Genomic DNA, 25589 nt, shown 5'->3' with positions numbered 1-25589 from the left:
AGAGACCAGACCACGTAGGGCCACCCAGGCGGCGGCAAGGATTTTAGTCTTTATCCTTGGAGTAGCGGCAAGCGCTGAGAGTTTTATGATCACTCTGCCTGCAAGATGGGGCCCCTTATATCCTTATTTCTCTTCTGCCACCTAATTATAAACTGGAACCTGGCAGTCTTGCACACTGTTTCTTATGTGATACCTACCAGAGTTCCTTTCTTAGAGCAGAGGGACAGTAAATATTGAACGGCCGAGTGGGCTGTCTAGTTCATGAGTGCCCTCTACCCCTAGCCCACCAAGGACATTGGCCGGAAGCAGCAGAAGAGGCTGGCCAACCTTAGGCATGCTTACATTTTAGAAAGACAAAGAGAAAGTAAAGCAGGAGTTAAATGTCCTCTAATCTTAACATATTTAAATTAGTCATGCAGGTGAAGAGCTGAAAAAATGTACTGAGTCTGCTGCAATAAACATTTTATTTTCAAAATGCCAGCCTCCTGTGCAAGCTCTTTTTTGTTCTCTCATGATGTTTCCATTTCCTGGGCTGAATCTGTCACATAAATAAACAATTCCCACATTTCTAGGGCCAAAATGAAAATAGAGTAGGCAATAAATCAAGAATAAAAGCAGAATGATTCTGATTAAAATGGAGCCTTATGAGCAATTGATATTTCATTCCTGTTTCCTTTTGAATTGGTTTTTATGGCAGAATATATTTGTGGCAACTAGTACATTTTGTAACCCATGTAACTCTGATCAATCTGCCAATGTACATTTCAGTGCTCAAAGACACACTGTACATCCTGTTAGTCTATTTTAGTGCACTTCCAAGCTTGAGGGTTTTGGTGTTTTTTTTAAAGATTTTATTTATTTATTTGACAGAGAGAGACAGCCAGAGAGAGAACACAGCAGGGTAAGTGGGAGAGAGAGAAGCAGGCTTCCCGCTGAGCGGGGAGCCTGACGCGGGGCTCAATCCCAGGACCCCGGGATCGTGACCTGAGCCGAAGGCAGACGCTTAACGACTGAGCCACCCAGGCGCCCCCAAGCTTGAGGGGTTTTTATAAACTATGTATTACCTTCACCAAAGAATTCTTTGATTTTTTCCTCGTATATACGTGTCTTGTCCAATGCTATGTTCTAAACAGAGTAAATGTTCAGTTAGTGTTTGCTGATGAAAAAAAGGAGTCGATGAAACATTTTTTTTTCCTTTCAGCCAAAAAGGATAGGAGGGTAAAAGGCGATACATGCCTGAAAAAGAAAGGGCACAGTGTCTGTAAATTCTGTGAAGCCAACGCAAGTGGCAAGAGGCCAGCTGATTTCCTGCAGGACTAATATTTTTCCAAAGCTATGGAAAACACTGTTGTGAGACCAAGACCAGGCCTTAGGTCTTGATTTCATCTGCTAGAATGTCTCCCCTTTCAAATTCACATGTCAAAGATGTGTGAGGCCCAAAGGTCTAGGTTACCTTTGCGGAAATAATTAGACTTCTCTTGACATGAAATACGTTTCCGGGAAGATCTCTTTCCCAGAGAGCTCAGTAGACTGACTCCAGTTTTCTTAAATTTTATTCCTTTTTTTAATTTTTTTTAAGATTTTATTTATTTATTTGAGAGAGAGAGAGAGAGAGCACACAAGAGAATAAGCCAGGGGGAGGGGCAGAGAGAGAAGCAGACTCCCCACTGAGCAGTGAGCCCTATATGAGGCTCAATCCCAGGACCCAGAGATCATGACCTGAGCCAAAGACAGAGGCTCAACCAACAGAGCCACCCAGGCGCCCTCAGTTTTCTTAAATTTTAAGTACCACATTATTTCCCAGTACATCCTCATTCATGGCATTTGTCTCCTTTTCTGCTTACCATGATTTTTCATTTGTTTGCTTGTTCATTATCTGTCTCTCCTAGTAAGATACACTCTCCATGAGGGCAAGCATCAAGGGAGTTTTGCTCCACAGCACATCCCCAAAGGTTAGCCCAGTTCCTGGCATTTGGTTAAGTCCTAAGAAACACTCTTGAATTATTAAATGAATAAATAAATTTTTTATTTAAAATAATTAAGTATTATGCCTCTCTGGTCAGTAATCTTTTGTTGCAAGAAACCCACTGAAACTTGTTCAAATAGTTAGAGTTTCTTCAAAGGACATAACAGAACCTCATGAAACCAGGGACCCACCAGGAAAGAGCCAAGCCCTAAAGAAATGAGAAGCAAAGCTGCTGTCCATATCAGAATGGGCATAGTTTCTCCTCTCTGCTTCTTTCTGCATCTCCATCTGCTCCCTCATCTCTGCCCCCTGACCAGCTCGGCCTGATTTGTTCATCTTGTATGTGACCTAAAAATCTCCAGTTTGCATCATCATTGCTCAGTCCCAGCAACCATCACCATATGAATCAGACTCTGTGTCCCTTAACTCCGTAGGACAGGAATTTGGTGGGCTCCACTCTTCCTCTTTGTGATCCAAACATCATGGGATAAAGCCCTGGCCAGTCAGAAGATTGGTTGTTTTGCATTGCACATTTAATCAATAGTGGTCAGAATGAGGAGAGAAGTCACAGAGCCAGATATGGTGAATATATGTCCAAGACATACACAGAGAAGAAAATGTCAGTGGTCCAAGATCTACACCATGCCACAGCGAGCATGCCCCAGGATCCCTGCCACCTCTTGGAGCTGTGTAGCTGCCTGCCATGGACCATAGCTCCCTCTGGGAGATTGACTCAACAATGAATGCCATCTTCTACTGGTGATACATTCTGTCCTTTGGTCTTGGATTACTAGTCTTGGGTTTCTTTACAGGTCCCAGCTTGATGTGTAATTCCAAACAGCGTATGCAACTTACAGTCCAGTGAAATTTCTTACTCTTCCATGAAACACTAATAACAAAAGATGCCTTCAGAACTAGCCTCCTCTATCCAGCAACTAGCTCTCTTCTAGCCAAGTTTTACATCGAGTTATAAAAGCCAAAAAGCAAATGATGATAGGCTTGTCAGTCTGACTTAGGAGTCACACCACTAGAGGGACTTGAGGACTTTCACAGTGTTACCCGAGTGCCCATCACCCAAGTACGCATCTTTGATACGTACCTTTCAAGCCTTGACAAGTCACTCAGAAGAAGTGACTAGCCCATCACCCTAGAGTGAAAGACCTGCCAGTTCCCTTCCCTTTCCTCTAACACAAGCATCCTAATGATGATGAGGCACCAGAACACACGATGCTTCCCAGGGAAGCGTGCAAGACTATTAAATATTTGATAGCTGAGAAGCTTGACATGTAGCTTCTGTCGCTAGTAAATAGGATTAAACAATCCTGCATTTCCCAGAGTGTGAGAGGCAAACATGAATGTTCACCCTTTTTCTTCTAAGCTAGTATCTGCCTGACTAAAAAAACCTATAATTTAACCAAGAGGTATTGTTCAAAAGTAACCCTGAAAAAGACAAAATGTCCAGCCAGAGGAGAAAGGGTGAAATATTAACAAAATTTGAAAATCATATTTTAAATCCTATTTTGAAAATCATATTTAATAACCTGGGGAAATATCATAAGATCCTAACGAAATGAGTTGTTTAAAATTGTGAGCCACATAAACGACATCCTCACCATTGTGCTAAGATGCACAGAATGAAAAAAAGGCTGAAAGGAACAAAATAATGGCTGTCACTGAGTTAAAGATTATAGGGATTTTTGTTTTCTTCTTCCAAGTTTTTCTGTGTTTTCCAGACATTCTGCACTTTGCACATATAGTTTTATAAGTAGAATAAGAGAGTTGCCCCTTTTAAAATAACTTGACTTTTTAAAAAGGAAGTCAAACACACCCCTACATTTATGTGGAAAATGATTGCCATATGATTTTAGAACAGTTTCCCAATTATAAAACAGGCATGGATCTTGCTGTATATTGTTTTTACATCCACAGGAAAAAAAAATGTAATGCAGGATTTATCTCCTCAAATGATGTGTTCCCAAGTATGTGCCTCCACGTTTTTATCTTTAGAAAACACAGCAAGAGCTCTGATTCATTTGTTTCGAAGTAAATTCATTCTAAAAGTTCATTCCATACCAGTCACACACCAGATGCATTGTCTTCTGTCTTTTTGTCAGAGTTTTGAAAGACTTTCTTGGAACATTCATGTACTTTTAGATTTGTCTTTTCTTCCCAATTATCCATCTATAACACTGTGAAGCTCTGTTCAAAAATTCTTAAGGATTTCCGTTTTTTCCTCAGCTTTGAGGGAGAAAGTGTTTCATTGACATGGAACTGGAAAAACAAATGAGCATTTATTCTGTGTAGAAGGATGGATTCCTTCTTTGCACAGCCCGGAGTGCACAAGGAGGAGCAATCAAGACTCGGTATAAATAAACGAGAGCCTGTCACCATTAGGACCGATCATTCTCCCAGCTGCTCTGTCCCCACCATCCCCTGGCATTTAGGGGGTTGGAGGAAGGAAACCCTGTCTCCTCTGTGTTTATGCAGAAGTCAGTTTTCTTCTGGACCCTGGTTCAGGAGACAATTTGAAAAAAGAGCTGCTGCCTCCTATAGACGAGTATGGTTTTGTTTTTTGTTTTTTAAATGAGTTTTGATTTTTTTTTTTTAAAGAAACCATTTTACCTTATAACTCAGGCCTAGATAATAAATGCTCTGAACTTGTACTTCCTTGATGAGTCTTTTACCTTTACTTCCTAACAGTCCTTTAGGAAATACATTCTTTCTTCTATGACCAAATGGCCAGGGTGTAACATCCAAACCTGTAAAGGGGGCTATTAGATAGAGTGGGTTTTAACTGACTTAATTTTTTAAAAGATGTGTGTTTTTAACAGCTTCATGGAATATAACTGGCTCTGAAACAGAAGTCAGGAGAGCCCTGTCCTTTTTTAATTCTGCTCACAGCCAGCTTTGTGACTTGGTCAAGTTATTCCGCTTCTTTGGACCCCAGTTTCCATCGTAGCTAAATATCTCTGAGCTCCCTTTCATTCCAAAATTAACTGTTTTTATCACTTTCAGGTGTGGGCCTATAAAGAGATTTACATCGTCCCTCCCATTAGATGAAAATGGTTGTTTGGAGAATTTGGGGGGAAACAGCCCAGCTGGCTTTTGAGAGAACGCAACACTCTTCATCACTTATCTTATGTTCTTTGCAGTGCTCAGAGAAGTCATGCCTACGGACGCCTTCTCTGAAGAAGAGAGTTTCAGAGGCCAACCTGGAAGGGAAAAAGGACTCAGGAATGCTGAAATACATCAGACTGCAGGTGTTGACCGCTGGATCAGAAACGTTCATGGAGCAGTAATCGGGAGGGGGCGCCAGATATCCCGTTTACAACGCTTGAGATGTCCAGAGCCACTCAGCACGGTGTTAGCCTGAAGACCCCTTTAATTGGTGGGGAAGAGTGCCACCAAGTGTGCAAGCAAAAAAAATCCCTTCTTGTTAGCCAGCCAGCTTCCACAGAGACAGGGCTTGGGGAGCTCGGCTGGAACCGTGCCTCCTCCCACTCACCCCACTCCATGAAGCCAATCCCCCACCGGCATGTGGTGGCGATGCTCACCACTCTTAGAATGTGATTTTCTGGGTTCAAATCCCACAGCTGCTGCTCTGGTTCTGGGACCTTGAGCAAGTTGCTTAATTTCTCTTGCTCTTAGCTGCCTCATACATAAATAAAATGGGGATTATAACACTAGGCCCATTTCAAAGGATTATTGCATGGATTAAAAGAGACAGTATATTTATCTACTTATGCAGTATGTGACACATTGTTATATTGTTATTACAACCTAACGTTTAAACCATTACATTGTATTCCCAGGGCAGGGTTTGGGGCGGGGTGGGGGGTGAAAAACAGCTTGTTTTTCTGGAAAGATTTTTTTCTTTAATGATTTATTTCTTTATTTGAGAGAGAGCACGAGCAGGAGGGGCAGAGGGAGAGAATCTCTAGTAGACTCCACACTGAGCATGGAGCCCCATGTGGGGCTTGATCTCAGGACCATGAGATCAGGACCTGAAGGGAAACCAAGAGTCTGTCACTTAACCAACTGCACCACCCAGGTGCCTCTTCTGAAAAATTTTTAAAATGGTTAAAGACCTAGACTGTCCACAACCTACATTTATCACGTGAATAATCTGAAATAATGGGGACACCTAGGTGGCTCAGTGGTTGAACATCAGACTCTTGGTTTTGGCTCAGGTCACGATCTCGGGGCCCTGGGCTTAAGCCTTGCCTCAGTCTCTGCGCTCGGTGGCGAGTCTGCTTGTGATTCTCTCTCTCTCCCTCTTCCTCTGCCCCTCCCCCTGCTGGCGTTTGTGCTTGCTCTCTCTCTCTAAAATAAACAAAATCTTTAAAAAATAAATTATCTGAAATAATGGATTAAATAGGATGTTTGTGGCCTAATCTAGGGCAAGAACCACAATATGCAATATTTCAAAGGGAAAATGTCATCCAAGTTCACTGGCTTAGAAAACTAACTTTCTGAATGGAACTCCTTTACAAATCTGAGGCTGCCCATTGTCTTCAGTGGACATCAGCTCCTAACGGAAAGGAAAACGGGATGCTTTGAAAGTCCACCAGCACTTTTAACACAAAGATATACTGGCTGGAGTCTTTCTTTTCTCATAGAGCTTATTCTATAGTTTATTCCTTAGGCGACTGCAAAATCGTTTTTGTGGTGAAAGCATTAAAAATTAGTATATCTTTTGTAGTTATACATCGACTAATAAGGTATAAAGTTTATTATACACCATGCCAATAAATATGCTATCATTGTAGAAAGTATTTTAAGGTCATTTAAGGAAAGCAGGGAATGGAAGTGGTACTTGGGTTTCAAGAGGAGTCCAGCAGTCAATGCCTTCAGTGATTTTAAGACGTGCCTTCCACCTTTTCCCAGGTGATGAGCCTGTCGCCTGCTCCTTTATCACTGTTAATCAAGGCAGCACCAATTCTGACGGAAGAGATGTACGGAGACATCCAGCCGGCTGCCTGGGAGCTTCTGCTCAGCATGGATGAGCACATGGCAGGGGCGGCAGGTAAAGAAAGATCACCCATGACCCTGGTCGCCACTCATGCCAGCATTTAAGAAAGAAATGCATCCATTCCCTTTCACACCGAGGTCAGATGGACAACAATTGCTAGAACCTTAGACAGAGCTGGACACTATAGGGAGGGAGGCTGAAGTGCTAAGCACACCCTTTACTTTTTACCCCATAGTCTGCACAAGAGAGCATGTCTCTCTGAAGGCATTGCCAAATTATAAAAAAATGATTTTCCCCGGAACCGATATTGTCACTATGTTTCACAAAAGAGAAATTCTTTTTGTGTGTTGTGATTTCCCAGATTTACCGTGAACCGCCATCATGAACTTTATTAAATCATTCACAAGTGATGTTTTATATCCAAATTACAGTATTAAAACAAATTTGTTGAAATTTAGATGACCTATCCAAAGCCACATAGCTAGTAAAAGGTACGTGCAAAATGTGCGTTCTTCACCTTTTTCCACTTCTTTACATACTCTTTTAGTCATATAGAGTTGTTTTAATTGCAAAATGTATGTGGTAAAAATTCAAATAATACAGAAGTGTATGAAGCTAAAAGTACTTTCTCTCAGTCACTCTTGGTGACAATTTTTAAGTTTTTCAGGAATCCTTCTAGGGTACACTATGCACATATATATATATACCAAAGTACCAGCGTATATGTTGTTTCTTTTTTCACACAAATAAGACATCCATAAAGTCTTTTGAACTTTGCAGTTTTCCTTTATATCTAGAAGATTTTTTTAAGAGTTTTTGTGAAGAAAAATCTATCCAAATCAGGCAGCACCAAACTAGGAGTGTTTTAGAAGCACTCCACCAACAGGAGCCCAGGGAGAGGCTTTTACAGAAAAAGGACAGAAGCAAAGTTAGGTAGCTACTGATTGGCTGTAGCTAAAAGCCTAGTTTGGCTGTTTGTGACTGGTTGTCCTCAGCATTATGATTTGTAACCTTGAGGCGTTTAGAAGCTTAGATTTCATTTCCTTACATAGGTCACCACAGGATTAGAGCCACATCATGTTAATGGTCTCCTTATTTAATTAATTTAACAATTACCCCCTCTCGGTCATCCTCTCATACATGAGAGATCAACCAAAAATTTGGTATTAGTGCCACTCAGTCAGATAGGGGTTACGTTGCTCTTGTCTCATTATGAAACTCATAGGTTATGATGTCAGATCCTTAAAACAATTGTTTTTGCTGTTCATCTCATTGTCCATCTTCTTTCTGCTTCTCCAAGCACAGTGAGACCATGTAATATATGGTTGATGGTTGTAAACATGCATTTAAGATCATTGAGAGAATGTTAACACACCAGGGAGACTACAATGAGAACTATTAGGAATTTAATGCCAAGAGACTGAAGGATGCTTCTCAGCCAGGGTCCCCATGAACCAAGCCACTTGGTATAAATAGGTCAGGAATATACCTGTTCTAGCCAAGTGGCTTATTTGTTAATTTCTTGTATTCGCTACAATACCAGAGGTTTTGATCCAGGTGCAGCAAGGAGTATTTTATTATGGCACAGCAGATTCTGTGTTCAGCCGAGAAGTAAAGCAATTCTATTCTCTAAAACCAAGTTAGCAAGAAAATATAGAGATTTTGTTGTACAGCTACAGCTTTAGCAGGAGATCCAGCCATAGCGGCCAGAGTTCAGGAGCACTGTCTCTCCTGTTCATTAACAGAGAAAAAGCAAGCAGCAAAAAGGCAACAGGAATGAAGGTTTAATATCAGAGATGACGATCTTGCTCTGGGATCTTGGGAGAGCTGTCCCCAAGATGCCATCTGCATCTGAGGAGGAACCTCCCTAGTCCATTTTAATTTTAGATCTCCAGCTGGTGTGCAGTTTCAGGAGTTTAGAGGATCTCTTTGATGAGGGATTTCATTCAAGTCCCTGAAGTTTGGCTGCCATCTGGGTAGTAAGGAGGAGCTGGTATGAAACGTCCTTCCAAGGACGTTTCAAGGGCAGTCTTTGTTCTTAGTGATTCCAAATCAGAAGGTGGGAAACATTAGTTTGGGGAGTTGTAGCCAGATATTTGAGGAAACTAGAAGAATTCAAGATCCAGTTTGGTATACAGATAAATAACGAAACGTCAAAAACGATGAACCGGACTAGAATCTGATATCCACAAGTGTTACCATTTTTTATTGAAACACAATTTTTTCTCTACACTCACCCTCATTTCTATCAAAGATAATCACAGGAAGGCTGATTTATTTGCAAAAATAAGTCTAGTCTCATTAAACCTGGCCTGATTATTTATCTAAGTACAGTAGGAAGAGTGATTGATCCTATAGGCTTTTTTCAAATCTGTTTTGCTGGAACTTTTTATAAGGAATCTTAGATTGGCCTTTTAAAAACCTCTCCAGGTGAAGAAGCCAAGTGAAGAATTCACCATTGGGCTTCACCTGGAATACCTATAGATTTGGCTAAATTCCTCTCTTCTTGAGGTCCTCAGGATATCTTGAGTTTCCTGGGCCTGCCAGGAGATGGCCTTCCTTACCCACCTGGTAAGGCTGCAGGGAATCCTGTAAGCAATATACCAGGCCAATTTTTCCAATGAGTTTTTATTGGCACCATAAAGTCAACCTTAGTCCCTTAAAACTGTCTGGTCATATCTGATTTTATGCATCTTCTCAAATACAACATTCCAGTCAAACCTTGGTAATAAAACCAATGTTTCCAGTTGCGCCCTGTTATTTAAAAACAGGTTCTTATTGAACTTATGCAAATAATTATGTTGTCATGAAAATAAGAATACTGAATGGGGCGCCTGGGTGGCTCAGTTGGTTAAGCGACTGCCTTCGGCTCAGGTCATGATCCTGGAGTCCCTGGATCAAGTCCTGCATCGGGCTCCCTGCTCGGCAGGGAGTCTGCTTCTCCCTCTGGCCCTCCCCCCTCTCATGTGCTCTCTCTAATTCTCTCTCTCAAATAAATAAATAAAATCTTTAAAAAAAAAAAAGAATTTAAAAAAAAAGAATACTGAATGAATTTCTGAATTCTGGAGGAATCAGTAAGGAGAAAAAATAAATGTTTCCATTTTACTTATAGCAATATACTTTATAAAATTACTGTAAGTCATAGATAGCTTAAGAGAAAAGAGAAAAAACATTCCTTTAAATCTGGAAAAAGAAAACATTAAGGAACCAGCAATGTTTCAAAGAAAAAGGGTTAAAAAAATTATAATCACCCTCATTAGTCCACTCAGTCTCATATCATTAATTCTTGTTCTACTTGAATTGTTTTTTCCATTAGTGCTGGAAATTCTTTTTTTTTTTTTTTAAGATTTTATTTATTTATTTATTTGAGAGAGAGAGAGAGCACATGAGAAGGGAGAGGGTCAGAGGGAGAGGCAGACTCCCCGCTGAGCAGGGAGCCCGATGCGGGACTCGATCCTGGGACTCCAGGATTGTGACCTGAGCCGAAGGCAATCGCTTAACCAACTGAGCCACCCAGGCGCCCTAGTGCTGGAAATTCTTAACCAGTTCAATTTTATGATATTACCATGAATCTTTCTGAAGATGAAGCACTTTCATAAAAGCATCAGAGTAAAACAGTAACTGTCTGTAAATAACAAAAAGACCTTTAAAAAAGTAGCCATGATTAAAGATCTGATGAGAGTTCATTTGATAAAGAAATATAGTTATATCTTTGGTACACAATAATTTAGGATAATAATTAGATGAGAGTATTGACAACTTCCTAGAAAATAGGAATGATTTCTGAAATACCTATATTAGTAATATATTTCCATACACCTATAACTTCAGAAGTTTATTGTCAATTCTTATTGACAGTGCTTCCACATAATTTAACATACCAAATAAACCTAGTTTAACATCTCTCTTACAAGGTGAGAGACAAATTCTTTGAGGTTTTCTAGGGACCCTCTGGGAAAACTCAAAGTTACTTTGAAATCAAAGAGACTTCATTTAGAATTTGATTTTGGGAAGCTGCCAAAATGTCAAAAGGCTTGAACATTTGAGTAAATAGGATCTCAGATCACTATGAAATAATACTTAATTATCTACTTAACTAAAGCCAAAATAGATTTTAAAGGCAAATATAGGGGAACCTGGGTGGCTCAGTGGGTTAAGTATCTGATTGATTTCAGCTCAGGTCATGATCTCAGGGTCATGTGGGGCTCTGCACTGGGTGGAGAGCTTATTTAAGATTCTCTCTATCCCTCTCCTCACCCCCCTTCCTCTCTCTCTTTCTCTCTCTTAAAAAAAAAAAATGGGTTTTCTTAAGTGATCAAAGACCTGATAAAGACAACATGAAGCACAGTAAATTATTTTGGTATGACACAAAACCTTTGCTTTCCAGGTAGATTACTCAAAAGGTAAAAAAAAAAAACAAAAAACACTTTTCACAATCTTTTATGAAAAGCAGACCGATAGTCCAAGAAAAGTTTGGTATTTCAGCCGAGACAAAACCAAATTCTAACTTTTTTATCAGTGTGTTTTTAATATTAAAACTCATTATTTAAAAACTTAAATACATCCATTCCAACTTCAGTCAGCTTAACCACATGTCATATTTACTTTCCAAGATTCCTTTTCTACAAATTTTCTACAATTTTTTTCATACCCATTCAGATTTTGTTCTACGTTTTTTAATCTTCCTCATTCTGGAAAAAGGGGTCATTTTACTTTGCTTACCTATTTTTCATCCTTATTATTTCTAAGTTTTAGTTATATATATTGATTAGGGTTCTTAACCCTTAGAATCCTTTATTCCTAGTGATAACTAAGAAGTAAGCAGTTGTGGACTATGATAGTAGCATTCTGTGGATTGGCAAATTTATTAATACATTTCACAATTTCTAGAAGTATATTCTTCCTCATAGTAAATCTTACATCTACTAATTCTTAACAATAATGTTGACCCATGAAAATTTCTTAAGACAGAACAGTTCATCATTTTAAGTTCTCTTTCTTGCTGATAAATTCTACAACAGAGATAACGTGAGTTCATCTGGCTTTTAGTAAACCTATTAGAATAAGAGTATTATATAATGCTGATAACTTTGATAGTATTGTTTTAATTAAATCAACAAACTTAAACTAGTTTTTATTTATCAAAGATTATTCTAGATCACATTGATGTAGGAAAGACGTTAGGGTTTGAAGCCAACAGCCAAGGAAGAATTCTTGAGACATCTTTGGTGCAAAGAGGTGGTTTTATTAAAGCACAGGGACAGGACCCAGGGGCAGAATGATCTGCACTGGGGTCAGGAGGAGTGGCCCATTATATACTTTCCTGATAAGAATTACCTCCCTGAGGGGCACCTGGGTGGCTCAGTTGGTTAAGCGACTGCCTTCAGCTCAGGTCATGATCCTGGAGTCCCAGGATCGAGTCCCGCATCGGGCTCCCTGCTCAGCAGGGAGTCTGCTTCTCCCTCTGACCCTCCCCCATCTCATGTGCTCTCTCTCATTCTCTCTCTCTCAAATAAATAAATAAAATCTTAAAAAAAAAAAAAAAGAATTACCTCCCTGAATTTGCATTTCAAGGGAAAAACCAGATACAACACTTACATCTCAAAGGCATAGAGAAAGGATGTAAGTTTCTTCAAGAAGGGCTTTTGTTTCCTAAATCCATATTTTTCACAATATCTGAAAGCCTTTTCAGATGAATAGGGGTTTGGAGATTGGTAAAAAAAGGATAGTTGGGCTTTGAATTGTTTCTAGGGCTGCATTTCTGTTTTTGTAAAGACTCGATTTGTTAGACAGGTACAGTTGGTAATTCCTCAAAGGACTGGGATATAATTTAAATGTCAAGATGCTTACCCAGCCATCCAACTACATTATCCTCAAATCACTTCTTTATATCCCAGAGAAGATCTTCAACTAAGATGGACATCAAAAGATTCCCAGGTTCTAGATTTACAGCTATTTCCTTGGAATGTTTTAGTAAATCCTTCCTCAATGGCTTCAGAATGTTTTACTTTCCCTCAGAGCACATAGCTTCATTTTGCCTTAGGAGAGGAGGCATTAAAAACAAAAGTTCCTATCAGGCTCTGAATATCAGTTTCCAATTTGGCCAACTTCTGACCATAGAGCTACTTAAAAATAAATCCTTTTGAATAACTTGTCAGGTTTCATCCGGGACAAACCGTAAATATTTCTGGCAGTATTGCACAATGCCGTGGACACATGAGGAGGCAGAGATGATGCAGAAGATATTTCCCTCCCAAAACCCAGAGCTACCCCCACGTATAGTGAGTGCCTGGCTGAGACCGCTTTCTCTCTAGGGCACTTCATAAATGGATAAGCTTCTCTAAAATAGTTAAAAGTTATCCACTGGGGCTACTGTCATTACCTTTGATAAGGTGAACCTACTTGTTCAGCCTTAAAATAAAATTTTATTTACCTGAGGCCTCATATTGGACCAGTCTGACCCCAGACCCAGCCCAATTTCTAAATCTGAATCAGTCCTCAGAAGCCAGTTTGACCCAGGCTAATTCTGGCCAGTTTTCAGACCCAGTATGGAAATAGAAACGCTGGCACGCCTGGGTCGCTTCGTCAGTTAAGTGTCTGGTTCTTGGTGTCAGCTCAGATCATGATCTCAGGGTCGTGAGATCCATCTCCAAGGTTGGGCTCCACACCCAGCTTAAGACTCTCTCTCCCTCTCCCTCTGCTTCAACCCGGCTCCTCCTCTGTCTCTCTCTCTCAGAAAAAAAAAGAAGAAGTTAAAATAAAGTCTGCAATGTCAGGGGCTCCATAGGTACCTATACCTGGTTGTTCCTTGCTCCTGGGGGCCATCGGGGTCTCCTTCAGTTCCCTCTCATGACACCAGAACTGTTAAAAGATACACTGAGGTATACTAAAAATTTGAAGAGTTTATTTGAGCAAAAACCAATTCAAATGAGGCAGCCCCAAACGAGAAGTGGTTAGAAGCATTCCCTAGGAGACCATTTTTTTGCATTAGCTGGAAGATTCACCTCATTCTTTTTAATGCCTACCAAATATTTCGTTGAATGGTCATAACAATTTATTTAACCTGGACTACTAATGGAAATTTTGGTTTATTAACGGCTTTTTATACTACACTGCAACAAATGTCTTTGTAAAATATTTCTGTTTGCATTAAAGCTTGGATTTTTCTTCTCTACCACATGTTTCTGAGAGAGAGAGAGTACAGGGAAAGGCACGCTCCTCAAATATGAGACATATGGAAACTTCCATGGAAGATATGAACAGGTAGACTGGGCTTTAAGGAAAGCTAGAAGGAAGAGGATGGTGTATGCAAAGCCACGTGGGGTGTGGAAATGCACGGGGCTTATTTGGAAAGCCTGAGGAAGAATTGAGACTGGGGTGGCTTTTGTAGAGGGGTCCCCAGTCCATGGTATTAGACAAGTGAGTGGGACTCAGATTGTAACAGCCCTTGAATGACACTCATAGGAGTATGGACTTTCCACTGAACTGTGGAAAACCACTCATGGGTTCTAGAAAAAAGAGTAGTGTTGTATATACAGTATGCATTGAATATGGCAGCAATGAGTAAAGCAGTTCGGTTTTACATGGTTAGGAGATGTAAAGTTGGTGACATGACATTAAAGCTAATGAAAAAAGGGCAAAGGTAGAGATAAGCTTGGGAAAAAAATCTGATCTTTGTGGCAGCTGAAGCAGTGAGCACGGATGGGATTTCTGGGGGAAGAATCTATGGAATAAAGAGCAGAAAGATGGGTACTAAGCCATTGGTCTTCCATACCTTCAGAGGACAGGCAGCCAGCAGCATACCCTGGGAAATGACCAGAAAAGTAGAAGAGCTCGGGGCGCCTGGGTGGCTCAGTTGGTTAAGCGACTGCCTTCGGCTCAGGTCATGATCCTGGAGTCCCGGGATCGAGTCCCGCATCGGGCTCCCTGCTCGGCAGGGAGTCTGCTTCTCCCTCTGACCCTCCTCCCTCTCATGCTCTCTGTCTCTCATTCTCTCTCTCTCAAATAAATAAAATAAAATCTTAAAAAAAAAAAGTAGAAGAGCTCAACCTCAAACCATGCAAGCAAAGGATAGCTCTTCAAGGAGATGGTCATGAAAGTGTTAAAAATGAAAAGGAAACAAATGCTATAAAAAGTACCACTGGATCTACTGATCAGTGAGCATTATAAGAAAACTGCTTCGGTGCTAGGAATGAGGTGGATAAAACTCCAACTTGCAATGATGTAAAGAGAGACCGTGGTGTTTAAAAATTGAGACAGAACAGAGCACGCTTTAAAGAAAAGAAAAGAAGGGAGAAAGAGTAGAAATTTAAGGAACTAGTCGGATAAAGAAAAGGCTTATCAAACACTAATGGTCACAAGAGCTAACATTTCTTATAGAACCATAGCACACAGGTGCTCTTACTTGATCCCCATAACAACCATTTTATATGTGAGCAAACTGCAACTCAGAGGGTTGAAGGGACTTATGCGAGTGCACACAGATCAGAAGCAGTGGGGCTGGGACACCAAATCCAGGTCTTCTGACTGCACACATAGATGTCCCTCCCATACGCCACATTGCCTCTAGAAAATAAGACATGCTTTAGAAGCGTGTAATACTCTTCACGTCACAGAGCTCTTTCTCATACATTATTTTATCTTATTCTAACAACAAATTTGGAGACAGGTATCATCATCATCATCATTGACATTCTGCCCCTAAAGAAACAGAGGCTGAGAGAGGTGGAGACGCTCTCCCGGGAGCACAGAGCAGAGAGGTTTCAGAGCTGACACTCAACCCCAGCTGTCCTAACACAATTGTCTGAGTATGTTTTGATGATCCAGGAAAAAGTACAAGAGAATTTTAAATTATGTTTTTATGACTGACACTAGCTCATCCATCTATGCTACAGAGTGTATTTTTCTGCCCCATTATTCATTAACTTTGTAACTTATTGTGGCACTTGACCTTTCTCTTACTGATATTTGACTTTTCCCAAAATTAAAAAACAGCAATGGTGTTATGATTCATGAAATCTCTTTTGGCTTCTCGATCTCTTCTATCTCTCAGAAGGGTGGAGGTTTCTAATACAGTCTACAATGTGGATTTTATTTTTAATATAATATAACTGGGACAGTTTTTAATGGACATTTTTGTGCACTGTCCCAGGATGACTATGACATGATTCTTATCATTTCCTAAAAAGGATATTTCAGTATATCATTTCCTTTTTTCATTTGCTTCCTCTCACATTCACTTTTCACTCTGAGCCAAAGGAAGCTTTGCTTGGAATGAGGTATTCTACGGAAATATCATGTTGCCGTTGCCTTCACCAGATACTGGAAGATTGTGGATGGCACAAAGGATCATGTTTGGTTTTCAGTGACTGAAAGAAGATTTGCTTTCACCAGTGCTGGTGGCCTGGCTCCCTTAGCTCAGGAGTCATTTTCAGGAGACAGAAACAACTCCCTGCTTCTCCCCATCCCCCAGGACCAAGCAAAATTAAAAGATGTGTAGCTGATGATTTGTTGGCTGTCTCTAGCTGCCATGTTCCTGCTGTGTGCGGTGAAAGTCCCTGAGGCTGTGTCTGACATGTTGATGTCCGAGTTCCACCACCCAGAGACAGTACAGAGGCTGAACGCCGTTCTCAAGTTCCACACACTCTGGAGGTTTCGCTACCAGGTCTGGCCCCGGATGGAGGAAGGAGCACAGCAGATTTTTAAGGTGAGGGATATTTCTGCCATAGGAATTAGATTTGCAAACCCACCCAAGGCTTCTTTAAATCCTTGAGCCTCAAATCTACAGTGTATAGCCTAAGAGATGCTTCTTTTTCTTTCCCCTCTGTGATTATATAAGTAAAACTAACTCATATACGAATGAATTCTTGTTTTAAAAAATATTGAAGTAAAAAAGAGTGGTAGAGCAAGAAAATCAAATTTCTATAAGCCATCCCAGAGGTATGCCCACAAAAGTTTGGGGTATAATCTTTCAGGTACTTTGTTATATTTATACAGATATTTTTTGGAAGATGGGATAATTAACACAAATAGAGATCATATAGTTGAAACCCTTCATTTTTTTAATGAGTAAACTGAGACCCAGAGACGTTCATCCTGTGCTTTGTAACATCATGTACTCTATAAGATGATTTCATAATTATACTTCAGACTCATTCTAGCTTATTTTCCATCTTACCTCATTCTTCTGATATCAACTAACAGATCCCGCCTCCCAGTATAAACTTCACCCTGCCCTCACCAGTGCTTGGAATGCCATCTGTCCCAATGTTTGACCCCCCTTGGGTCCCTCAGTGCAGCGGGAGTGTCCAGGACCCCATTAATGAAGACCAGTCTGTGAGTAACAGGCACTTTCTTTCTCATCTCTTCAGGCTCTGTGGTATCCATGTAAGAGAGAAGGACAATGAGTGCATGAGACAATTTGTTCATTCTTGTCAGAAGAATGTCATAACACAGAAAATAAGCCATGAGAGGTCTTTGTTCTTGTGAATAGATTAGAAGGAACTAATATCCAGTAGTGAGCATTTGCAGACCTCCAAGCCAACACAGTTTTGTTCTATGGTCACAGTAGCAGCCACCTTTTACAACTATTAAAAGCATTAGCCATTGATTTCTTGGCCAAGGGTAGCACTTTTGTCTCTAGTTATTATAAAACAAAGATATTTGTCTAACCTGTAATACCTAAGCTACCCAAAAGGTAATGAGGTTGACCCTGGGTGAATAAGAAAAAGAACTGAGTTGGCAGCACTTATTTCCTTGTTGGGACTTTGGTCTATTCTTCATTTTGTTGATCATTAATATCATCACAGATATCACTCCGAGACCTCAGATCTTGTGTACTCTAATATATCAGTGCTGCATGTAATATAATTCATAAGCAGTTAAATTTAGAAACACTGTCCATTCATAAAGAAGAACCAAGAATGTGTGCCTTTTGCAAAAAATGAGTGCAAAATAGGACTTTTTCACTTGTTGAATTTTCTGAATTACAAGAATAATGTAGAAAATATGGAAAATCAATAAAAGGAAAAGAACATAGATGTGTTCTTTGGCCCAAATCCATGACTATCTTCTTGCACAAATTCCCATTGAATTTAGGGCAATTGGTATATAAATATTAAAGATTTTTTGATACACCACCCAAAATAGCCCCAGGAAGATTTTACCATTTTACCCATATACAATAGAACAGGAAAGTGTGCCATGTTTATTCAAATTAGCTAGTATTATTTTTTTTAATGCCACTTTGAGTGGCGAAAAACAAAGCCATTGTGATTCTTTAAAAAGTCACTTGGATATATGAAGTTAGGTTGAACATTTTTACACATCACACTTTTGCTAGGCATTTCTTTGGAGAACTGTTTGAGCTCTTGACTTGTGAAAATGTTTATACCATAAATTCAGCTTCTGAATCACTGGCATAAGGATCTTTGATTTGTCTCCTGTACAGACAATGGTTTCATTTGAGCCAAGTACATTCTCTATCCCAAGTTCGCAAGGAATTTGAAATCAAGACCCCTGATGCTATATCCAGTTTTCTTTCTCTCATTCCACAATTCTTACCTTACCTTAATATAATAAATCAGCTTAACCCCTGGCATGCAAATAAATTGCCATGTGGCTCATCTAATGCCCTTAATTGCTACTGTGCCATTCAGCATAGGAAACCTTTAGTCTTATGTAAAGATCCTGTATTCAACCTCAGTAACCCTATCAACTCTCATAATTTCTATTCACTTTGTTTCTACAAATATTGTTATGTATTTGCAGTGTGCCACTCTATTTATCTACAATAATTAAGTATTTACGGTGTGGTAGACATTTGAGATACAAAAATGAAATAAATCATATAACTAATTGGTTTATGTGAGAGATCCCATTCCTCCTCCTCTCTGTGGTTCTCTCTTTTATTAACCTATGAAATAAATGTCCTTTATTTAAAACCATTTCAAAAAGTTGTGGAAAGGAATAGAGTATTAAAATTCTTTATCTGATTTGAATGTTTAAAGACTGGATCATTGATATCACCCCAAATTCTAAAGTTGAAATCCCAAAACTTACAGATATTCTTGAAGAATTATTCTGATTGAATGAAAATGAATAGCTTAGTTACACACAACCTGGAAACCTGGCAGAAAAATGAACAAATGGCCATGAAACTAAATCATGGGTGCCCTTCCATTTTCTGAGGACAAAGTGCCACATTTGTGTAATTCTATGGCAATACTCTTTATGGCTGCGACCTTGTAGAGCAGTTTCTACAAAATAAATTGGTCTTCGTGTCTCCATAGAAATCCTTTTCAGCCCGAGCTGTGTCCCGCTCCCATCAGAGAGCAGAGCACATCCTAAAGAACTTGCAACAGGAGGAAGAGAAGAAACGTCTTGGTAGAGAAGCCAGCCTCATCACCGCCATCCCCATCACCCAGGAGGCTTGCTACGAGCCCACCTGCACGCCCAGCTCAGAGCCAGAAGAAGAAGGTGCCCCCTACACATGGGACTTCCTGGGGGGCTAAGTTATAGGAAATGGAAAGGACTAGCTTTGGAATAAACAGTACGGTTTTATGTGACATGAGGTTATATGTACCCTCTGTCTCTCTCTCACCTCCTAACACTAGCAAAAGAAAGAGGAAAGTTGTTGTGTTCTTCATTTTCGGAGTTGGCCTGTTTCTAGAGGAAGGAGTTATTCACATTGAATGAACCAGTATGATAATGGACCAAGCAGTGATTATGATTCAGAGAACAGCTAAATCCAGAGTGTGTATTAAAGTAAATGCAGTCAATCTTTCATCATTAAAAATGGGGTTAGTCCATTAACGATCAACCTTCACAAATGCATCCAATTTGTTGGTTGGCATCAGGAATAATTTACGAACCATTCTAATTCGGGGATTCTCTGCCCTGCTTTTGTGGAATCTGTGAGAATTTTCTGGCTGTGTTTCTAAAAGATTTTCTCCATTCATTAAGTACACTCTAAATTACTTAAGCCTTACGCTTTGAGCACAGTATATACTGGTGATGTAAGTACAGCTATAGTTGTGATGATGACAACTTTGTTACAAAACCAAAGGTCACATTCCCCATTTTCTTTGCCAGTAGAAGAAGTCACCAATCTGGCATCCCGTCGACTGTCTGTGAGTCCGTCCTGTACCTCCAGCACTTCCCACAGGAATTACTCCTTCCGCCGAGGGTCAGTCTGGTCTGTGCGTTCAGCTGTTAGTGCTGAAGGTGTGTCCTCTTAGAAATGTGTTATTTATTCCTCATGACTCATGTGTGTTTTGAAACATTTGCCAGTTAGTATTCTTATTACACTTCACTGTCTTCATTAAGTAACTTGTTTCAGGACTTGAAGTTCAAAAAATAAATATTAGATTGAGTAGTACCCTAAAAAAAGTTTTGGGTTTTTTTACCCAGCAATTGTCCTTTATAAATCGGCTCCATTTTAATTACATTGCAAATAATCATATTGCTGTAGGTTTTCAACCCTGGCTACACATTACAATCAAGTGAGGAGTTTAAAAAAAATACCCAGGTCACACCCAAGACCAAATCAAGATTCCTAAGAATGGGACCCACACATCAGTTTTTAAAATCTACTTGGGATGGAGATTCCAATGAGTGGCCAGGACCCAGTAGGATGCTTGAGGATGCTGTTCTGGAATAATTTAACGATCAAAAGAAGACCAGAGTTCATGCTACTCCTATAATGAAATCTGATTCTGGAGTGCAGGGGGCAGGGGACATGATACCCTTCAGTTCCAAGAATTTAAAAAATATGTTTTCTCTAATCATGAATAACTGTCTGGGACTCACTGCTCATGATTATACAAATTTCATCACCTGATTTATAAAGTCATTAAAAAGTTGTACAGAAACCAGTGGTCCTCAACCCTTGGCTGTATAACCCTTGGAAACTTCAAAAATGACCAATGCTAATTAATCACAACTTACAGGGATTGGGCCAAAGTCTCATTTATATTTTTTATAACAGATATAATTTTATTGAGGTATGATTCATGTACCATAAAACTCACCCTTTTGAAGTATACAATGCATTGGTTATTATGCAATATTATGCAACCATTATGCAATGGTTAGCACCTCTAACCATAAATATTTTAGAATATTTTCATCGTCCCAAAGAGAGACCTTATACCATTACCAGTTGTTCCTCACCCACACTTTCTCCAACCCGGGGCAAGAAATAATCTATCTTCTATTTCTATGGATTTGCTTACTCTGTACATTTCACATAAATGGAGTCATACAGTATGTGGCCTTTTGTGACTGGATGCTTCCACTCAGCATATTTTCAAGGTTCATCCATGTGGTTTCATGTATCAGTTCTTCATTACCAGATAGTGTTCCCTTATATGGATATACTGCATTGTTTATTAATTCACCAGTTAGTGAACATTTGGGTTGTTTCCACTTTTGGCTATTCTAAATTATACTACTATGAACAGTTACGTACAAGTTTGGTGGGGTAAACTGCCAAGCTATTTTCAAAAGTAACTGTGTCATTTTACATTCCTACCAAAAAGTATGATGGCTCGACATACTTGAATAGTCAAAATAATCTTGAAAATGAAGAACAAAGCTGGAAGACTCACATTTCCCAGTTTCAAAACTTACTGCAAAGCAGCAGTAATCAATATTGTGTGGTACTGACAGTAAATCAATGGAATAGAATTGAAGAACCAGAAGTAAACCATTATATTCATGTTGATTTCATGTTTGAAAAGGGTACCATGAAAATCCAATAAGGAAAGAATAGTCTTTTCAACAAATGGTGCTGAGACACCTAGATATCTATAACCAAAAGAACGTTAAATAGGAAAGCTTTGAACTGAGAAATGGTGTTGCATTAGAATGACAATACTGAGAAAAACACCCCGATTATGTATTTCTCTTCAGATGAGGAACACACCACCGAACACACACCGAACCACCATGTGCCTCAGCCTCCACAAGCAGTGTTCCCAGCATGCATCTGTGCAGCAGTGCTCCCCATCGTTCATCTAATGGAAGATGGTGAGGTGCGGGAAGATGGAGTAGCAGGTATCAGTTTGACTAGTAAAACCATCAATTACTCTAATAAAATACTGAAGCTGTTATCTGATGGAGGATAATGGGGTGCTCTTGAAGACATTAACTATTGGTCACATGTTGAGTTGTTTTATGTACATATTACAATTATAGATTTACAGTACACTCTAGTAACATTATTACTGTCTTCATCCCCTTGTCCCACTACCTTTATGACCAAGAAATTGCATTTAAAATAAATACTTGGATCCAGGAGTATTGTTGATGACCAGAGAACCAAAAAACATTTATTTGGCCACATGAAAATCAAATAGGAATTCTGGCCACCTTAGAAATCTTAGCTATTACCTTGACACCACCAATGCCATCTGTCCCACTTGATTATCTTTCCAGACATACTACCTAAAGAGAGTATCATATGGTTTCACTTATTTGTGGAACATAAGGAATAACAAGGAGGACATTAGGAGAAGGAAGGAAAAAATGAAGGGGGTGGAATCGGAGGGGGAGATGAACCATGAGAGACTGTGGACTCTGAGAAACAAACTGAGGGTTCTAGAGGGGAGGGGGGTGGGGGGATGGGTTAGCCCTGTGATGGGTATTGAGGAGGGCACGTACTGCATGCAGCACTGGATGTTATACACAAACAATGAATCATGGAACACTACATCAAAAACTAATGACGTATTGTATGGTGACTAACATAACATAATAAAATTAAATTAAAAAATTAATTTCAAATTCTAAAAAAATAAAAAGAGTAGTTGCAAAATGAAATGATAAACTAGGGGTAAAGACGAGTGATGTTTGTGATAGACAACAGGTTAGTATTTTTAATGTTGTTATTTTATAAAGCCTTAGAGCTCAATAATGATGTTTTTAAACCCCAATAGAAAAATGGGCAAAGAATATAAATACACAGACCAATAGTCAATAAGACCTGTAAACAACATTGTTGTTTAAGAAAACAATGAAATTTTACGTTTCATCTAAAAACGTGCAAAGATGTTTTCATTTTATTATTTTATTTTTTTATTTGAGATAGTTGACATACAGTGTTACCTTAGTTTCGGGTGTACAACACAGTGATTCAGCTTCTCCGTATGTTATGCTCTGCTCACTACAAGTGCAGCTACCATGCAAAGATTATTCTAAATGAAAATATCCGTAGTTGATAAAGATTCAGGGAAAAAAGCATTCTCACACTTTGCTGATGGAAGTATGGAATTCAATACAAGTACTCTGGAACAAAGTTTCACAGTTTGTGTCAAATACCTTAAAAAGTGTGAAAGCCCTCTGATACAGATTTTGACTTCTAGCCATTTCCTAGGGCAATAATGAGAACTATATAAGGTTCTATATAGGATGCTGCACATTATACGTTATTTAAAATAACAAATATTAGGGGGCGCCTAGGTGGCTCAGTTGTTAAGCGTCCGCCTTCGGCTCAGGTCATGATCCCAGGGTCCTGGGATCGAGCCCCACATCGGGCTCCCAGCTCTGCGGGAAGCCTGCTTCTCCCTCTCCCACTCCTCCTGCTTGTGTTCCCTCTCTCTCTGTGTCTCTCTCTGTCAAATAAATAAATGGAATCTTAAAAATAAATAAATAAATATTAGAGAAGAGTTTAAATGTCCAACAAGCAATTAGTTAATCATGGCACCTCCATATGACAGCATTCTGTGTATGTTAGAAATAACATTCTAGAAGAATATTAACGTTAAAAGTTTTTAATATATTCCTAAGTAAAAAACGGAGTACCAAAGAATATTTTCTGCATATTATTTAAAAATACATGTAAATATATATTTTACATATATGAAAGGGACATACTGCAAAATGTTTCGAGTTGTTTCTGTGATTGGTGGACTAACTAGTCTTACTTTTCTGTATTTTTCATGCTTTAAGTGTTAAATTGCCCTACTTCAGCAATTAGAATAAAAATAATATACAAAGATAGTTTTGCAATCAATTTCAACCTAAGAAAAACCCACACCTGTTTTAATTATTTATAAAGACACATGAAAGCTAAAGCTTATATTTATATACCTCTTGTTAATATTATTTATTTATATAGTTCATATTTTTAATTGGATGGTTGGTTTTCGGAAGCAAAATATTGGTATCCTTTGTTTAAAATATAGGCTGAATGAAAAATTCATGCTAAATCCTATATTTCTAGTTTAGAAAACTAAACTAATTAAACCCTTTAGACTGAAAATCTTCCAATGCTTATCCACCGCTCACTTCTACCCACCTGCTTTCCTAGCTTGAGCACTTCTAGGCAGTCTTGGCCCAATCATTCTCCCCAAAGAAGAAGCACTTTCTTCACATTAGGAATAATTATTTATTCCTAAGACATTCTCATTAGAAGTGGGAGCCTAATTGGGACTGGCTTAACTACTTTATCTCACTGAGGGAGATACTATTTAAAGCATTCTCGTGAACAATAAAAGATCATCTCTAATTCATATGCATTCTAAACCAAAACATATTTCCTAAAACCAAATGATTACTTTAGAAATTTCTCCATACAACCAACATTGGAATATGATTTTAATTTGATAAATACTCATCACTCCTAATATTAGGGTAATTTCCAAAACAAAGATTCACAAATGTATTCTTTCTTTTTAAATTGAGATACAGTTGATATATAACATTGTATTAATTTTAGGCATACAATATAATAATTTGATATATGTTTATATTATGAAATGTTACCACAACAAGTTTAGTTAACACCCATATCACCTGTAGTAACAATTGTTTTCTTATAATAAGAACTTTTAAAATCTCCTCTCTTAGCGACCTTCAAATATGCAAGGCAGTATTGTTAAGGGTAGTCACCAGGCTGTACGTTATAGCCCCAGGATATATTTATTTATCTTATAATTGGAAGTTTTTACCTTTGGACCACCTTCACTCATTTACCCCACCCCCACCTCTGGCAACCACCAGTCTGGCCTCTGTGTCTATGAGTTTGGTTTATTTTAGATTCCACGTGTGAGATCATACAATATTTGTCTTTTTCTGTCTGATTTATTTCCTTTAACATAATGCCCTCAAAAGCCATCTTCATTATCACAAATGGCAGGATTTCCTTCTTTTAAGGCTGAATGATATACTTGTAAATCACAAATGTGTTCTTTACAAAAGCAATTCTAAAATCTCAAGACTATCCTATACTTTTTAGTTACTTTTTTTTATAGGTGAAAATGTTCAGAAATAAGAGGCAAAGAGAACAAATATCTACCTTTCAACAGAAAGAGTTCATAGAACCTTGTTAAGGCAAAAAAGAGAGACTAATTAAAGCTTAGTAAATTGTTTGAATAGTGTATCTAACACTTTATCTCTATTTAAAACAAATGATCAACGTCCTCTCTCTTCTAAAGTGAGTGCTGTGGCCCAGCAAGTCTTATGGAATTGTCTGATTGAAGATCCATCAACAGTTCTTCGACATTTTCTGGAAAAACTGACCATCAGCAATAGACAAGTAAATTCCTCTTTCTTTAGAGTATAGCCGTGTAGCTATGTGTGTGAACACTGTCAAAAGCAAACAGTGGGCTTCACAGAACTATGCATTGAACATCAATGTCTGACACAGAG

The 25589-nt window shown here is 38.9% G+C and overlaps 1 protein-coding gene across 3 annotated transcripts in view; it reads left to right on the top strand.

Annotated features, from left to right (window-relative positions):
- UNC80 (unc-80 homolog, NALCN channel complex subunit) overlaps positions 1–25589 on the top strand; it is a 228768-nt gene that overhangs the window by 137196 nt on the left and 65983 nt on the right. For all 3 annotated transcript variants that reach the window (XM_035007254.1, XM_035007252.1, XM_035007253.1), the window contains 8 exons: positions 5119–5226; positions 6854–6992; positions 16463–16644; positions 17142–17273; positions 19229–19415; positions 20031–20162; positions 21852–21995; positions 25376–25476. In XM_035007254.1, the coding sequence (XP_034863145.1) occupies positions 5119–5226; positions 6854–6992; positions 16463–16644; positions 17142–17273; positions 19229–19415; positions 20031–20162; positions 21852–21995; positions 25376–25476 (1125 nt within the window). The remainder of the gene's footprint in view (positions 1–5118; positions 5227–6853; positions 6993–16462; positions 16645–17141; positions 17274–19228; positions 19416–20030; positions 20163–21851; positions 21996–25375; positions 25477–25589) is intronic.

Source organism: Mirounga leonina, unplaced genomic scaffold (assembly GCF_011800145.1).
Source record: "Mirounga leonina isolate KUSES-001 unplaced genomic scaffold, KU_Mleo_1.0 Mir_151, whole genome shotgun sequence".
NCBI classification, from domain to species: Eukaryota; Metazoa; Chordata; class Mammalia; order Carnivora; family Phocidae; genus Mirounga; species Mirounga leonina.
This window is presented reverse-complemented; position numbering and strand designations above follow the sequence as displayed.